Consider the following 19180-nt stretch of genomic DNA (forward strand, 5'->3'; position numbering starts at 1 on the left):
GAGTGACTTGATTTACTTAAGCAATTCTACCCTTGACTCAGGCCATTAGAGTATTAGGTTCCTGAAAGATCATCTAGTATCCAACTTCTTTATTTCATAGCTGAGGAAACTGAGCTCAAAAGCACATGATTCAGAATATAGAAAACAGTATAATGAAATTCTTCTTGTATTTTGAAAGATCATTTTAATTTCAGGATTTTTCCCAAATCTTCTCTGAGGTTTTAAAATATCCTATAGTCATTTTGTCAATATTTCTGCTAAAAAAGCTTAAAAGTTTTTTTTTTTTAGTAGGCCCAATAGAAACACTGCTAGATCAAAGGATATGCACATTTTGATAACTTTTTGAACATAATTACAAATTGCTCTCCAGAATGGCTGGATCCATTCATAGTTCCACCAACAATGTATCCCAGTTTTCCCACATTCCCTCCAACATTCATTACTATCTTTTCCTGTCATCTTAGCAAATCTGAGAGGTATGAAGTGGTGTCTCAGAATTTTCTTAATTTGTGTTTCTCTGATCAATAGTGATTTAGAGCACCTTTTCATATGATTAGAAATGATTTCAATTTCTTCATCTGAAAATTGTTTGTTCATATCCTTTGACTATTTATCAATTGGAGAATGGCTTGAACTATTATAAATTTGAGTCAATTCTCTATATATTTTAGAAATGAGGACTTTATTATAACCTTTGGATGTAAAAATGTTTTCCCAGTTTATTGCTTCCTTTCTAATCTTGTCTGCATTAGTTCTGTTTGTACAAAAACATTTTTAACTTAATATAATCAAAATTATCTATTTTGTGATCAATAATGATCTCTAGTTCTTCTTTGGTCATAAATTCCTTCCTCCTCTACAGATCTGAGAGGTAAACTATCCTATGTTCTTCTAATTTGCTTATGTTATCATTCTTTATGTCTAGATCATGAACCCATTTTGAGCTTATCTTGGTATACAGTGTTAGGTGTGGGTCTATGCCTAGTTTCTGCCATGCTAGTTTCCAATTTTTCCAGCAGTTTTTGTCAAATAGTGAATTCTTATCCCAAAAGTTGGAGTCTTTCGGTTTGTCAAACACTAGATTGCTATAGTTATTGATTATTTTGTCATGTGAACCTAGCTTATTCCACTGATCAACTAGTTTTTTTTTAAGCCAGTATCAAATGCTTTTGATGACCACTGCTTTATAATATAGTTTTAGATCTGAAGTCACTTTCATTTACTTTTCTCTTCACTAATTCCTTTGAAATTCTTGACCTTTTGTTCTTCCAAATGAATTTTGTCATTTTTTCTAGGTCATTAAAATAGTTTCTTAGGAGTCTGATTGGTATCCCACTAAATAAATATATTAGTTTAGGTAATATTGTCATTTTTATTATATTGGCTAGACCTAGCCAAGAGTACTTGATATTTTTCCAATTGCTTAGATCTGACTTTGTGTGGAAAGTGTTTTGTAGTTTTGCTCATATAGTTCCTGACTTTCCCTTAGCAGATAGATTATCAAATATATTATGCTATCGACAGTTATTGTGAATGGAATTTCTCTTTGTATCTCTTGCTGTTGGATTTTGTTAGTAATGTATAAAAATGCTGATGATTTATGTGGATTTATTTTGTATCCTGCAACTTTGCTTAAGTTGTGGATTACTTCTAATAATTTTTTAATTGATTCTCTGGGGTTCTCTAAATATACCATCATATCATCTGCAAAGAGTGATAATTTGGTTTCCTCATTACCTACTCTAATTCCTTTCATCTCTTTTGCCAAAACTAGCATTTCTTTTTTTTTTTAAGTAACTTTTTATTGACAGAACATATGCTTGGGTAATTTTTTTACATTATCACTTGCACTCACTTCTGTTCCAACTTTTCCCTTCCCTCCCTCCACCCTCTCTCCTAGATGGTAAGCAGTCTTATACATGCAAAACTATCATTTCTAATACTATATTGAATAGTAATGGTGATAGTGGGCAACCTTGTTTTACTCCTGATCTTATTGGGAATGGTTTCAGTTTATCCCCATTATATATGAGTTTGGAGTTCTTAAGAGATAAATTTCCCCTAAAGAAATCTGTCACTTTTTCAAATGAAAAACAGGGATATTAAGAGTTCCAAGGCTAACTGTTACTAGTTTTGGCTCCCTCAATGTACACACCCAAAAGGGAGGGGGAAAAAAAAGACATTCATTTATTTCAAGGTAAAAAACCTCACCTTTTCCAATTCCTGAGGCTCTTTTGTAGAATAGTACAAACCCAAGATACTCTGAGCTTTGACACTAGCTTTTGGATTTCCATTATCTGCAGCAAAAAGCCATAGCCTAAGAGAGAAAGAAAAATCACTACTATGTTACATGAAGTCAGTAGCCCATGAAAACAAAGCTTCATTCGAGTTTGCATTACCTTTCAGCTTCCTCATCATTATGTGGAACACCTTGTCCTTCATGATAAGCTCTTCCCAAGTTGTATGCAGCTGCATATTTTAAATGTCTTGTTTTGGGACAAGGAGATTCAAGAATTTTCTTCATATATTCCACTCCTTTTTCCTTCCAGAAAGAAAAAAAAGCATTACTTCTTCAAAAAAAAAAAAGTATTCTTAGTTTTGGCCCAAATAAATTTACACTCTTAACATTTTAGACTGTGTTCTGTATTTCTCTAGATAAAAGCACAGAGTAATAAGGCACCCTCACTCTCAGTAGGAATGCCTCCATTTCTGTGAGAAAAAAATTAGAGCTAAAAGTGTACATTCTGACCTAGGGCTCACAGCTCAAAGATTAATAAGGGTTCATCCAAAATTGTCCTCATGGGGAAACTTATATTTCCAAATATTTCCATCAACATAGACAAACTGTTAAGATAAAAACCATATTAAAAATAAATTCTGCTTTAAGATAGGAGAATGAACTTCAGAGTCAGTGTTAACTCCTTTTCTGATGCAACAATTCTGCATCTCAAATCTGCATTTCAAATCACAACATGTGTGCATACACACATACACACACATACCCTTTCTTTTCCTCTCCTGAGGTAAGATAGTCACAGTCTTGTCTTTTCAGAAATCAGAATAACTAGTCTTATACTGTGGCAACAATGTCTACCTTTCCAATCCCCTCAAATGTGTTAAAATAAATGTATTGCTCATAATTTATATAAAATGTATTGAGCTTTTTAAAACACCTGATTGACATGGTAAGAATTACAAATTAACTACTAGGCGCACATAAATAAATGAAGAGGACACAATTATTACAAGTTCAACATAAGAAATGAAGAGTAATCAGATGTGGATAGAATAAATCAATTTATCAATTAATAAGCATCTGTTTAAGAATTTATGTGCCAGATACAGAACAAAGGATTAACAATTTTTTTAAAAAGGTAAAAAAATCAGTCCCTGTCTTCACTGAACTTATAATCCAAAAGAAGGATATAATATCTATATACATAGGAAGTCAAAATACACAGAATAAAGAGAAGTTAACCACCTTTGTTACAATTCTTACATCCATGAAATATTACCAAATGTATGAACTAAGTAATTTTGAAATATGGAGCTTTTCCATGATTTACAAGTTAAATGCACTTAATGCCTAAGCTTCTTCTTCAGATATCAGGGAGCTTGAACAAAGTAAACAGATTTTTCAGTATAATAAAACTGTATTCAATTAAAATACAAACTCTTTTGCAATATGATTCATATGTGATCAATTGTTCACTTCTTAATTCTAAAGCACAGTTAAAAACAAACAAACACAACTTGTCTAGGTTCTGTCTTAGCAAAGGAGTGGGATCAGATAATTTTACTGTATAATACTTGTATAAATCCCAATCTTTTCTTTCCCTACCTTCTTTTCCTTTCTTTCTTTTTCATTTTCTTTTTTTCCTCTTTCTTTTTTTGGTAAAGAGATAAAAACATATAAAAGGATATTATAGAGGAAATTATAAAATTAATTATCATAACTATAAATGTAAATGAAATGAACACACCCACAGAAAAGAGAAGGGTAACAGAATGGATTAGAAAGCAGAATCCAGCAATATTTTCTTTTAGTATATGTGCTGCCAAAGCAAGCACTCCAGCAATACATTGTTTACAAGAAACCCAGACTTACACAATTAAAATAAGAGATGAGATTAATTTATTAAGCTTTAAGCAAATTCAAAAAAGCGAGGGAATCAATCTCAAACAAGGCAGCAATAAAAATAGTTATGATTAAAAGATGTTAGCAAGGAAATTAAATTATACTCAAAGACACTATCCATGAGAATATAGTATTTAAGTATTTAAAAGAAAAGCTAATTAAATTATAAGGAGAAAAAAAAAGACAATAAAATTATGTTTGAAGATCTTTCCTTTTCGGACCTAGATAAAGCTAACAAAAATTTAAAAGGAGATTTGAGTTAAGGACTTGTGTGAAATTTTATAAAAGATATGCTAGAGCTTTGGTGTTTATGAATAAAAATTGAAAGGTATATAAATTTCTTCAGTTATGCATGATACCTTTATAAAAATTGATCAAGTTCTGGGTCAAATGAATGATAGACATGTAAAAACCTCATAAAAAAGAAAAGCAGAAATATTATACGCATCCATTACTGACCATAGTGCAATAAAAATTATGATCAATGAATTATCTTTGAAGAAAGGATTTAAACCAATAGAAACTAAATAATTTAATCCATAAAGTATTAGTGAGTCACATGACAAATTATAGAAACAATAAATAACTCCATCAAATTTAATGATAACAGTAAGATAACATACTAAAAGGTTGAAATGATGCAAAATAACCCTTGGAGGAAAATATATATCTCCAAATACTTCCATCAATATAAACAAACCGTTAAAATGAAAATCATAGTAAAAATAAATTTTGCCTTAAGTTAGAAAAAAGATTGAACTTCAGAGTCAGTTTTGGAACTAAGTGTTACTAAGTAATGGATTAAAGTATAGCAGTCAAGGTTCTTATTTCTTTATTTCATGATAAGAAATGAACTTGGAGAGAATAAATGACTGAGAAGATAGCATCTGTATGTGCAAATAAATTAAATTTGAGGATAAGGAAAATCTGTATAATAATATAAACTGATAGGAGCTGGATCTATGATTTTAAATCACAGAGAACTTAATAGATTTGGAAACCCCAAACAACAATGCAGATTAGCATCTTCTCTGCCATAGTCTTAGAGAAATGCCTAGAGCATCATTCAGTGAACAGGTACAACCAATAGGTAATCATGGTATAATTTTAACCCAGGCTTTTCTGGTTTTGAGGTCAGCTCTCTAACAATTACATTATGTTGCCTTTCATATAAATTAATCAGTTATGAATAAATTGTAGAAAATCAGAGAAAATGGGGAGAAGTACCATAATATTTGAAATGAAAATAGTCAGTTACACTTCCAAAAAACATTGAGTCTTAATATCAATATTCTTCTATTCCTCTTTAAAAAATTATTAAATGTATTGTGAGAGAGATGTCCCCCCCCATTCTAATAATAATAAAGAGCATTTTTATAGTGTTTTAAGATTTGCAAAACATGATTTAATTTTAAAAATGTCATGCCAGAATCACTTGACTGGTGGGCCAGAATAATGCCATAGAACAGAATATATGGATTTCAGCAAAGGTATTTGACAGAGCATTCCCTGCTACCCTTATAGACAAAATCAGGTAGATTTAGAATTGGCCAACTCTCTAGCTCCAAAAAAATAGTCATTAATGGATGGGAACTGTGAAAAAAATCATTTCCCCTTTGGTTCTTCCCGACACTAGATCTATGATCACATGATCAACCTAGCGGATGGTATTTGTGAAGAGTATTTGTGAAGACTGAGTTAGCACCCTGGATACCTTAGAATCAGACGGAGTCAGGATAAGCCAAAGTCCTTGATCTTGATGGGTAGGAGTGAATTGGATGGATGCAGAATCTCCACAACCTCTCCTCATCTACCGCCAAAGTGACTCTGGCTTGTCTTACTCCACCTCCTAATCCCTCCCACAACTCTGTATACAACAAAAAATCAAACCAACACAGAATAGTGGGAAGGGCTATTTCCCAAGAATATGCTAATAAAGTATTGTCCAAAAAATTGGCTTTAAATACTCGGTTGTCCAACCCCAGTACATCAACTCAGGAGTTTCGGCCCTTTACGGGTATCATGTTCAACATTCTTACAAATGACTTGGATAAGCATGGATGGCATGCTCAACCAATTTATAGATGATATGAATCTAGAACAGATAGCTAACAATGAGGCTTTATAGTCAAGATTCAAAAATATCTCTATAGTCTAGAACAATGGGCCAAAATAGAATAAAATGTAAAAAGCACAAATATAAACTTTACACTGAGTTCAAAGCAGCCATCTTCTTAGTTTGCAAATTAAGACTTTTCCTTGACTCATCTCTCACCATTCCCTTACATCCAAGCTAAACCTAATGATTTCACTTCTGTATCATTATTCTAGTGCAAGCTCTCATCATTTTTTGCCAGGAATAATGCCTTATGGTGGGCTTGTCTGACTCATGTCTGTCTCTATTTCAGTTCATTCTTCCCTTCAGTCATCAAAATGATTTTCCTTAAGTGAGAGTTCAATCATAGTGACTCCCCTCCTTAGTAAACCCCACTAGCTTCTTGTTGCCCTCAGGATGAAACACCTAGCTCCCTCCAACCTTTCTATCCTTCTTATATCTTACTTATACTTACTCTTTGACCCAGTGACACTAGCCTTGTGGCTAATCCATGAAGAAGACATTTCATGAGAAGGCTTTGGGAATTTTCTCTGGCTTCTTCAACTCCAGCCAACTTCCCTGTCTTCCTTTAAGTACCAATTAAAAATCTTATCTTTTACCGCCTTTACCGACTCCTCTTAATTAGCAGAAGGCGGCATTAGAATTATTTCCTATTTATTATGTGCAGTTTATCATGTATATATTGTTTGCATGTAGTCTCCCCCCTTAGATTATAAGTTCTTTTTTGTATCCTTCAGCACTTGGCATAGTGTCTGGCACAGAGTAGGTGCAAAATAAATGTTTATTGATTGATATAGATATATAATTTAATCCTTATTATTCCCATCTTCAAATGATAAGTTAAATGACATGTCTAAAGATCTTCCAGGCTTCCTTCAAAGGTATCAGTTTATTTATTTATTTATTTTTTGGGGCTAAGGCAATTGGGGTGAATTGACTTTCCCAGGGTCACACAGCTAGGAAGTGTTAAGTGGCTGAGACCAAGTTTGAACTCAGGTCCTCCTGACTTTAGGTCTGGTGCTCTATCCACTGCACCACCTAGCTGCCCCCAAAGGTGTCAGTTTAAAATCCTACTTTCTACAAGAAACCTTCCCTTTGCATTGCTATTATCTTGCTTCCCTCTGAGATTACTTCAAAATTATCCTGTATGTACTTGGTTTTTAGCATATTATCTCCCCCATTAGACTTGAGCTCCCAGAGATCAGGCCTGTTTTTAACTTTCTTTGAATCCTTATAGTTTTATAGTACTTGACACATAATAAGCAATTAGAAAAAAATTTTTTTGTTGATGTGATTTGTCTTCAATGGAGAAGAACACTCTCAGACCTAGGTCTCTTAATTTTAACAAGGATGAAGAATTTTAATAGTGCAGGACAAATTCTGGAAGCTCATTGTTATATAGTTAACTGGATCGGTATCACTAAAGAGACTCCAAAATGTTTTTTCAGGCTGTGAATTTAAGCCTAATCTTTTCATTGTAATAATTTAGACAATGTTATGTCATACATAAATTTCTACTTTCAGGATCACCAGAGGGAACCTCAAAAAAGCCTTTGAAGTAACAGAACCAATTAGGACAAGATAGAATCTTGGTGATTATCTGATTTACCTTGACTTTTTAGATGAGGAAACTGAAGCCCAGAGAGTAGGGGTGACTTGTCTAAGATCACAAAGGAGGCTTTATGTCTTCAGGAATTACTTTTTTTTTTTTTTGGCAAGGAAATTGGGATTAAATGGTTTGCCCAGGGTCACACACAGTTAAGTGTCTAAAGTTGGGTTTGAATTCAGTTCCTTTTGATTTCAGTATTCCAACCACTGAGCAATCTAGTTATTTCCTATGTTACTTTTTAAAATTTAGCCCACTGAAGTGGAGAAATTAGGAAAAAAAATTTTTTTCAAAAATGTAATTATAGAAAATTAATATCCAGAATTTGGTAGAAATTAGAAAATTAAGAAATACTCAAAACCATAGCTAAATTGCTATGTTTCCACTTTTCTTCATCAAATCTCTTCCCTAATTAGGGAAATCACCCTATTTTCACAATATCAAATCATTATAAACTAAGATAGGAAAAATATGCATGGGAGTCAAGATTTCCTAAGGCTCATACCCACTCCCCCACCTAGAAAGTCAAGGAAAATAAATTATAAAGTGTTCCTCTAAATGTGTAGAGGGTTATTTAGTGCTATACCAATCAGATTCCCAAGAAACTATTTTAATGACCTAGAAAAAATAACAACAAAAAAATATGGAAGAACAAAAGGTCGAGAATTTCAAGGGCATTAATGAAAAAAAAAAAATCAAATGAAGGTGGCCTAGCTGTACCGGATCTAGAACTATATTATAAAGCAGTAGTCACCAAAACCATTTGGTATTGGCTAAGAAACAGACTAGTTGATCAGTACAATAGGTTAGATTCACAGGACAAAATAGTGAATAAAAATAGCAATCTAGTTGTTTGACAAACCCAAAGATCCCAACTTTTGGGATAAGAATTCATTATTTGACAAAAACTGCTGGGAATACTGGAAATTAGTATGGCAGAAATTAGGCATGGACCCACACTTAACACCATATACCAAGGTAAGAGCAAAATGGGTCCATGATCTAGGCATAAAGAACAATCATAAATACATTAGAGGAACAGAGGATAGTCTACCTCTCAGACCTGTGGAGGAGGAAGGAATTTGTGACCAAAGGAGAACTAAAAATCATTATTGATCACAAAATAGAAAATTTTGATTACATCAAATTAAAAATCTTTTGGACAAACTAAACTAATGCAAACAAGATTAGAAGGGAAGTAACAAATTGGGAAAACATTTTTTACAGTTAAAGGTTCTGATAAAGGCCTCATTTCCAAAATATATAGAGAACTGACTCTAATTTATAAGAAATCAAACCATTCTCCAATTGATAAATGGTCAAAGGATATGACAGACAATTTTCAGATGATGAAATTGAAACTATTTCCGCTCACATGAAAGAGTGTTCCAAATCACTATTGATCAGAGAAATGCAAATTAAGACAACTCTGAGATACCACTATACACTTGTCAGATTGGCTAAAATGACAGGAACAAATAATGATGAATGTTGGAGGCGATGTGGGAAAACTGGGACACTGATACATTGTTGGTGGAGTTATGAAAGAATCCAACCATTCTGGAGAGCAATCTGGAATTATGCCCAAAAAGTTATCAAACTGTGCATACTCTTTGACCCAGCAGTGCTACTCCTGGGCTTATATCCCAAAGAAATACTAAAGAAGGGAAAGGGACCTGTATGTGCCAAAATGTTTGTGGCAGCCCTTTTTTTAGTGGCTGGAAACTGGAAAATAAATGGATGTCCATCAATTGGAAAATGGTTGGGTAAATTATGGTATATGAATAAACCCACATGTAAAAAATGAACATTTTCAAGGCAAGTCATTCTAGAGTGATTTAGACCACCGTATTGGGATAGTTCAGGCAGCTAGGTGGCAAAAGGGATAGAGTGCCAGGTCTGGAGTCAGGAAGACTCATCTTCCTAGATTCAACTCTGTTTTCAAACACTGACTAGTTGTGTGACTCTGGGCAAATCACTTAACCTTCTTTGCCTCAGTTTCCTTATTTGTAAAATGAGTTAGAGAGGGAAATGGTAAACCACTTCATTCTCTTTGCCAAGAAAATCCCAAATGGAATCTTGAAGAGTCAAACACAACTGAACAATAAATGGACATTTCACATAAATTCCATCAAAATAGGATGCCTATACTAATTAGATTTCATTCTTTGCATTTGTATCCTCACATTGTCTATCACAGTTGTCTGGCACATCAATAAATACTTGTTGATTAACTGAGTTGTTTTTATGGACACTATTTTTTTATTTAAATACTATCTTATTTTTTGCAAATACATTCAAAGATAATTTTCAACATTCACCTTTGCAAAACCCCATGTTGCAAATTTTTCTCCCTCTCTGCCCTTCTCTAGGCAGCAAGCAATGTTACAGGTTAAACATATGCAATTCTTCTAAAGGTTCTTTATAGACACTTTAATGAAGAAAAGAATACTCTCCATTTGTTTTCGTGGTTGCCTGTCAATATTAAACCCCCTATTTCTAATCAGGGTAATTGAGTGGCTGAGATATCAATGATATCAATCATAATGAATGATTCAAGAAAATGTCTAAAAAAGTTTCGAACTTCATGAGGTTTTTTTTTTTGTTGTTGTTGTTTGTTGTTTGTTTGTTTATTTGTTTGTTCATTTGTTTGTTTTTGCTGAGGGAATTGGGGTTAAGTCATTTGCCCAGGATCACACAGCTAGGAAGTGGTAAGTGTCTGAGACCAGATTTGAACTCAGGTCCTCTTGACTTCAGGGCTCATGCTTTATCAACTGCACCATCTACCTGCCCCTGGCATAAGTTTTATTAAAAGGGAAAAGTCCCTCTAACGCCCCTATTTCTAGTCAGGGTAACTGAATGCCTGAGATGTGAGTAATATAGTGATTCAAGAAAATGTCAAAAAAAGTTTTGAACTTTGCAGATGGCATAAGTTTTATTAAAAGGGAAAACTATCCTACCTTCACAAAGTTTTTGGATTCAGAATTAATCTAAAGGCAAATATGTAAGTTCAAAATGTTCTCAAATATAACAACATAAATCAAGAAAATTACTCCATTGGAAAATTCATTATATTTTAAGCCTTATCTGGTCTTAGTGGCAATATTCTTTTAAATATCAATAAAAAGCTTGGGAAGGCTGCCTTATTCAGAAAGACTTCTCTCAATAGATTATAATAAATAACGAATAAATCTATAAAACAATTCTTTATCTGTTAATGGTACAAATTCTCATTACATTCTTAAACTTTACCTGTAGATGTCAAGTTGTATTTCCCCAATTAAACTCAATAGTCATATTATTAAAATAGGAGTAGATAATAAATATACATAAAAATATCACATTCCTATGGATTCCTGATTTTAATTTTTTGATACAGTTTGCCTCATATCCTAATAAAAATGGCCAAGGGTGGCTAATAACAGCTCAGGATATTATCCAAGGGGTATCAAATTGAAACAGTGTTTTTCCACTTAATTTCTTAAGAAAAGTATACCTAGAAATCAGCATCTATTTCTAAACATTCACTCATTTCATTATAGGAAAAAGTTGAAATGTTGAAAAAAATCAGTTTCAAGGTAAGGCTAATTCTGGGTCAGCATTAGATTGGGTAAAAAGAAAAAAAGTTTTAAAAAATAAAGGCAACACAATAAAATCTTACAGATGGAAAGGATCTAAAGATCCACATCAAAATCTTTATAAGTAAATATACATAAAAAGTTTTCCCTCACTCTTTGATTCATTTAAGCCATTTTTTGGACTATGCTCTTAATAAAGTTCTATATTGCAACAGGTTTCATCCTCCCCAGCCAAATGTCATCTGGATTTCATGGGTCTTTCTTTGGACTCTAGATACCTAAGATTTGAATGAGTTCCTTAAAGGCATGTCCTTGGGAAGCCTCCATCCCTGGCTGCCTCCATGCTGTCTTAACCAGGATCCCTTGCCTGTGGCTAACTATGGCACCTGACTTGCTCTTGGCATTATCTTCAACATGCTTTTATCAGGCTTCAACATGCATAATATGAAGATTTACAAGCTGAAATTTCTGATGGCTTAAAAAAAATGCAAAAACAAAACAAAATACCACATCATATGATAGGGTTACAGCAAATTAAATATTTTAAAAGCTATCTTGCTGTTTACATGTTCTTATTAAAAAACAAAAAGAATCCATTAATGTCAGAAGAGGAGAAAAATTCAGAGTTACCAGATGGGAAATGTACCAACAAAGTATTGTCTTGTGAGAAACAGTTGAAACCTCAGAATTGTTTGTTTGTCTGTATGTTTAAAGGTAATCTAACAGATTAGAACCTGATAAGATCATGCAGTGAGGAGAGTATGAAGTGATCAAGTCACTTACTGTTTATAGTACTGTGAATGTCAACAACAAAAAAACTTGCTGGATGGAAACACTGAAAACAGCCACAACATTCTCTTGCTGATGATATGCACGTTGAAGCCTTGGTATTATCTTCAACAAAGCCATCCATTAAGAGCAAAGAGTTAACACTTTGCTTATTTCATCCTCAAGGGCAAGGAAGATCTCATTACATATATATTTCAGGATGGCATTTGTTTGTCATGATACCTTTGTACTTAAGATGGAAAGATAAAAACTGGATGATATTCAATTACTAAACTGATGACAACTTGGAGAGAAGTGTCTAGTGGAGAGTTTGATCCATGACACTCTTTTATTTGACATTTTGTTAATATCTTGGAAGATGACATGGTATGCTAATGAATTTAAAATTAGTATGGAGATAGAGGGGATGGCTAATATACTGAATGACATGAGAGGTATGGTTAAAAAAACAACAACAACAAAAAAAAACCTTAACAGACTTAATGGTGATCAAATTATTTACTGTCTTGGAGAGAGGATAGGGGAGGAAAGAGGGAGAAAAATTTGGAACATAAGCATTTGCAAAGGTCAATGTTAAAAAAAAAAAACTATCATTGCATGTATATGGAAAAATAAAATACTACTATAAAAAGAAAGACTTATGGTAGACTAAAGCTAACAAAATAGAAAGATGGATTTTAAGTGAAACTAGTATAAAATCATGTAGTAGTTGGTCTGATTCAGGATGTGGGAGATGCTTCGAGAAAGTTTTTCATACGCAATAAACATGTTTTAATTAACTAAGACTTCATTATGAATGATCTGATTCAGCAACAAAAAGTTCATGTCGTTTTAGGCTGCATTCATAAAAACAGTATCCAGGTAAATTTAAATCCAATTTTATTATACCCTGGTCAGGCTACATATCTACATTTAATAAAGGAATTGGTAAGTTGTGATGTTCCAAAGAAGGACAACCTCCAGCCACTACTAGTCAAATGTAGAATGGGATACCATGAAAATATAAGGTTTCCTCTCACTTGGGGACTTCTAGTATTATTGGATTATCACCAGTTTGAGGATATTACAGAGAATTCTCAGCAGAGAACCTACTGATCTGTTGAGGTTACTTTCAGCTTTGAGGTTCTGGGACCAGGATAATAAAAGAACCTTAAATCATGCAATAATTAGGGATGTTTATCATAGTAGAGAGAACTTTTAAATATAGATAACAAATTGGACATAACATATCACATCCCTACTATGGATTCCTGATTTTCATTTTTGGATACAGTTTGTTTTCAGATTCTAGGAAAAATGGACAAGGTAGCTAACAACAGCTCAGGATATTATCCAAGAAGCATCAAATTGATACTTGGAACAGTGTTTTTCCACTTGATTTCCTAGACATCAGCACCTATTCCTAAACATTCCACTCACTTCATTGTTTTCTTTACTATATGAAAAGATTATGTTGAAAAAAATTAGTTTGAAGGTAAGACCAATTCTGGGTCTTCATATTTTTTTAAACTTTTATGTGGAAAGGCATTCAGGATCTAGCACAATTTTAGGAACACAGGAGCTTAAAAAATGCTTGACTGGTTGATTGAAATTAACTTGGTCACAGGAAATGGAATTAGGACAGATGGACCAAAATGACAGAAATCAGATTTGGGTTCCATATAAGAAAAATGTTTCTAATAATGAAAGATGTTCCCATGAAGTAACAGCAACCTCATAAAGTCATGAACACTCTATGACTAAATTACCCAGCAGAGATTGGAATCACTGGCCAATTTGGGCTTTATATTTTCAGGTGACAATTGATATTCTTTCCAATTCTATAATTCTATCATTTTCTAGAAAAATGGATTGAGCTTCAGCACAGAGCCCCTTATTTTAGAAGGAATATACTAAATTTACTTTCTTTTTTTTTTTTAATTAGAAAAGTCATAAACACACACTCATTCAGGAAATGCGATTATTCAAAAGTAATTGATGTTTCAAATGATTTTCCCATATTATAAAATATTCACAACATGTATTCTTTTTAAATTCATACCAAGTCATGTTCATATTCTATTTAGTTAAGTCATCATTACTATCTTTTCTATTAAGTGCTGCAATATCAATATTAAATGTAAACAAAGTGCTTTAAACTAATCTGAAAAATAGCAGAATAAAATAAAATCATGATGGTATCTTTTAAACACATTTGGATTTTCAGGTTGTACAAAGCCAGAATATTATTTAGTGCTTATGTTAATGATGAAAGATTAAAGTCATACAAAATTGTTTTGAAATTGTCAAAAAAAATATTTCTCACTTGCATTCTTTTTGCTTCCAATTAATGAGCATGTGTGTATATATATATATATATATATATGTACATACATACACACATATTTATATATAGTTATTACTAAAATTCATTTCTAGAGAAAAACACTCTTAGACATATTTAAAATTTTAATATTGCTATCAGCAAGCTTTAATAAAAAAAAGAAGGTAGATCCTAATTACTTTCAGTTAAAGAATGGCTGTTAAATAACTTTAGCAAACTTTAATCACTAATGATTTTTTAAAAATAAATGGCATGTTGAAGAAGATAATCATATTTGCTACCAACTGAATTAATCAAAAATTTCAGTCACAAAGAGTCCTGTGTACTTAGGACTTCGAAACAAAAACAAAAACAAAACCAAAAAAAAAAAAAAAAGCTGCCTATTTCTACTCTTTCATTCTGTCCCATGTCTCTTTCTCCTCCAATTAATGCCTCTTACAGTAAAAAGGAAATTAAAAACTTTAGAGAAAAGTGTTAACCTCCTTATTCATGAAGCTTACCATGATTCCCTTAGTTATTAATCATCTGCTCTTCCCTAAGCTACCTTTTATATACTTTTCTGTATAGATGCCCTATACCCTATTGGAAAGTCATGATCTTTGACAGCTGGAACTATTTTGCCTAGTGTCCACTATTATACCTTGCACATATATGGTGGAGAATAAATAAGCATTTTTAAATTAAAATCAATCATGTTTTTATTATGACAAAAGTTTAATTTGTCAATAAGTTCAAAGACCAAAGCTCCCTTTTCCTAATTTTCGTATCTGGAACTTGATGTTACCTATGACTAATCACTGACACCTTTCTCTCTCTTTCTCTTCCTTTCTACTTGATGTCATCTATGACTAATCACTGAGATCTAGGTTACACTGAGAAGACTGAATTTAATGAGAACAAAATGCTACTATTCATTTACTTTGTTTTCTAGGTTATTATGTGATTTGTTCGCCCCCTAGAGGAGAGCCAGAATCTTTATTAATCTAAAGGATAATTTACATAGAAGACAATTCATGACTATGATATTAGGTCTAAGAATTGTGACATATTTAAAAGTAACAGTGGTCTTTTTGAAAACTTAATTGTAAATTGTCATTTTTCTCATAAAGTGAGTTTTTTTTTTTTTTTTTAACATTCAAAAAAAGGAATCAACCCCTTGAAAAAGTTAGAAGCTGGTTTAAAAGGATCTAGGACACAGGTAGTTATTAATGAATAACTTGAATCACTTAAGGCTAATTATTATTTTATGTCAGGCTAAGGTTTAACATTTTAGAAATATGAAACAAATATGATATAGTCAATAAATTCAGTTCAATAAGAGAAGACATGAGGAACAAGAAGGAAGAAAGAAAGAAAGAAAAAGAAAAAGAAGAAGAAAGCTATTTGTGGGAGGATTGATAAGGTTATTCGCTCCATGGGAGCAGATCCTAGTCTATCAGAGATGTAGTTGAAAGGGTACTGGAATGTGTTCAGGAAAACTGGGTTCACATCCCAGATTCATTCCTTTTACCAGGTATATAACACTGGGCAAGATATATAAATCTCTGACCTTCCTTATCAGTAAGATGGTACTGGATTAAATAAATTCAAAAAGTCCATTATAAAACCATAATGTCTTTCTTTTTTCTCCTTTCTAATAGAAGAAAAGGTGACCTACAGTTTTCCAGAATTAGCAGAAAATAATTACACAACATAAACAAAACAAAAACTGAAAAAACTGTTTTAAATACTACAAGGGTAAGGAAATATGTGTACAATTTGGGGATTTTCAAAACCTGCATCTCCACAAATGAGAGGAACAATTAAAGATTTCTCTTTAGAGGGAAAGGGACCCACGTGTGCAAAAATGTTTGTGGCAGCCTTCTTTGTAGTGGCAAGAAACTGGAAACTGAATGGATGCCCATCAATTGAAGAATGGCTGAATAAATTATGGCATATGAATGCTATGGAATACTATTGTTCTGTTAAGAAATGACCAGCAGGATGATTTCAGAGAGGCTTGGAGAGACTTACATGAACTTATGCTGAGTGAAATGAGCAGAACCAGAAAATCATTATACACGGCAACAACAAGACTATATGATGATCAATTCTGATGGACGTGGTTCTTTTCAACATTGAGATGATTCAAACCAGTTCCACTTGTTCAATGACGAAGAGAGCCAGCTACACTCAGGAGAAAACCATGGGAACAGAGTGCGGAACACAACATAGCATTCTCACTCTCTCTGTTGTTATTTGCTTGCACTTTGTTTTCTTTCTCAGTTTTTCTTTTTCTTCCTCTTGATCTGATTTTTCTTGTGCAGTAAGATGACTGTATAAATATATATGCATATATTGGATTTAATATGTATTCAACATGTATTGGACTACCTGCCAGCTAGGGGAGAGGGTACGGGGAAAGAGGAGAAAATTTGGAACAAAAGGTTTTGCAAGGGTCAATGTTGGAAAAATTATCTATGCATATGCTTTGCAAATAAAAAACTTTAATTAAAAAAAAAGATTTCTCTTTAAAAGCACAGCAACTAAGCAATAGTTAAAATGGAGAAATTGTACCTACTAAATGGATCTTTCAATTTCCTCCAAAAAGAATCATTATTTTAACTATTATGCAATTGTTTCTCCAATAAAATCCTATTCCATTTTGCTAGAAAGGTCATTTGTTTCAATATCAAATTGTAGTTCCTTCAGATAAAGTGTGAGAAAATTAACATGTCAGTTTAGCCTCAGTGAAATTTTCAATAAACAAATTTGTGCGGGTAAAAGAGATTCCTTCTGGCTTAGAAGATGCATTTCATCAGTACTTCTAAGTTTCAAGTATCTGTATCAAAAGTTATGTTGATGGGCAGCTAGGTGGTGGATTGGAAGTCCTGAAGTCAAGAGAACCCTAGTTCAAAATCTGACCTCAGAGACTTACTACTTCCTAGCTGTGTGACCCTGGGAAACTCACTTAACCCCAATTGCCTCAGCAAAAAAGAAAATTAAAAAAATTAAAAGTTATACTGACTTAGTATCCCATTGTTCTCTGTCTTATTTGTCCATATATGTTGGTGTCGATATCACCAAGTTCTCTGATTTTGGTCATGCAGCCAAATCAAACCTTACCCATTACCTCTGTACCTTTACCTACAAATTGTCATGTTCTTCCTATCTTGGGGAGGAACTGAGATGCAAAGGCCCCAGTCTCTTTTGGTCTAGATTCCCTCCCCTCCATACATACACATTTCTAGTTTTCTTATACTTTATACTTCTCCCAACATATTCTGTGCCATTAGCTTCTTTGCTGTTTTTGAAAAGAGACTCCATTTCTCAGCTCCTTTATTTTCTTTGGCTGTCCCTAATGTTGGAAATGCTCTTCTTCCTTCTCTTTGCCTTTTGGATTCCTTTAAGTTTCAGCTATATACCATATTCAGAAAGCCTTTGTTATTCTCCAATAATTCTTCCCTCTGCTGATTATTTTCATTTTTTCCTGTATATAGTTTTTTGCATATTGTCCCTCCTCATTTGAGAGAAGGGACTATCATTTGCTTGTCTTATATCCTCCAACATTTGGCACACTGCTTGGCACATAGAAGTAGTTATTGCCTGATTGACTAGAGTTCCTCTACATTTTAATAGATTCTTTGTGAATTGGTGGGCTTTAAAAAAAATGAAACACCTGTGGCCAACCTTGTAATGATCACCCTGTCCAACTTAGCTAAGCAAATCTTGGTATCACATTGCCAGACCTATCTTTCAAGCCTTTCTAACTTGGTAAGAACTTATGCTTAACTTTTGAAAGTACAGAATAATAAATATTCAAAGTTAAAATGTAATGGAAATCACATTATAATGTCTTTAGCAGATGGTCTGGACGTATCAGCTATGGATAGCTATCTATGGTCTAAACCAGTGGTGTCAATTCAGAAATGAGGCCCAATAAATTAGATATATAAGAATTTCTGCCAGTCTCATACTGATAGGTTTTAAAATGTAACCTTATCTTTATTTTATTGTATTTTGACTTATTTTGTTAAATATTTCCCAATTATATTTTAATCTGGTTTGGGCCCACTCAAGAATCTTGTGGGCCACAACTGTATTTGACATCTCTTTGACATTTCTGCTACAAACCACGCCAGGAAACATGAAGAACCTTGAGTCAAATAATCAGAGTGAAAAATTATTGATTTTAAAGATTATAATCTAAAATAAGTTATGAGTAGTCTAGTTTTTACTTTCTTTATATATGGTGAATTAGAGCTGAGTTTAAACAAGATAGTTTTTATAAAGAGAAAGAAATGATTTCAAGTTATTGAAAATGCACAAATTTTGAATATCTCAATGCCTACTAAATAAAATTTCACCTCCTTGGCCCAACCTCTGAGACTTTCATTATTCTGACTTCAAGCTACGTTAAAGTTATTACATACTTCTTACTTTCATGTCATCAATGCTTTTTTGCAAACTGGACTACTCATTATTTCTTTGGTAACATGGGAAAATGTTTCATTCTCTGAAAATGTGTTTACATTTTTTCTGATGCCTAGAATGAACGAATACCCTCACTTTCACATCTTTGCTATTTTCTATGAAAATAGCAAAAAATACCTTTTCTTCTTGGTCAGAAGTGATCCCTTATTCCTTGTAT

General features: G+C 32.9%; 1 protein-coding gene across 14 annotated transcripts in view; it reads right to left on the bottom strand.

The window, feature by feature from the left end:
* Window positions 1-19180, bottom strand: part of LRP2BP (LRP2 binding protein) — a 56103-nt gene that overhangs the window by 10279 nt on the left and 26644 nt on the right. For all 14 annotated transcript variants that reach the window (XM_074274934.1, XM_074274940.1, XM_074274944.1 and 11 more), the window contains 2 exons: window positions 2400-2542; window positions 2212-2317 (listed from right to left, as the gene is read on the bottom strand). In XM_074274934.1, coding sequence (XP_074131035.1) covers window positions 2212-2317; window positions 2400-2542 — 249 coding nt within the window. The remainder of the gene's footprint in view (window positions 1-2211; window positions 2318-2399; window positions 2543-19180) is intronic.

Source organism: Sminthopsis crassicaudata, chromosome 6 (assembly GCF_048593235.1).
Source record: "Sminthopsis crassicaudata isolate SCR6 chromosome 6, ASM4859323v1, whole genome shotgun sequence".
Taxonomy (NCBI): Eukaryota; Metazoa; Chordata; class Mammalia; order Dasyuromorphia; family Dasyuridae; genus Sminthopsis; species Sminthopsis crassicaudata.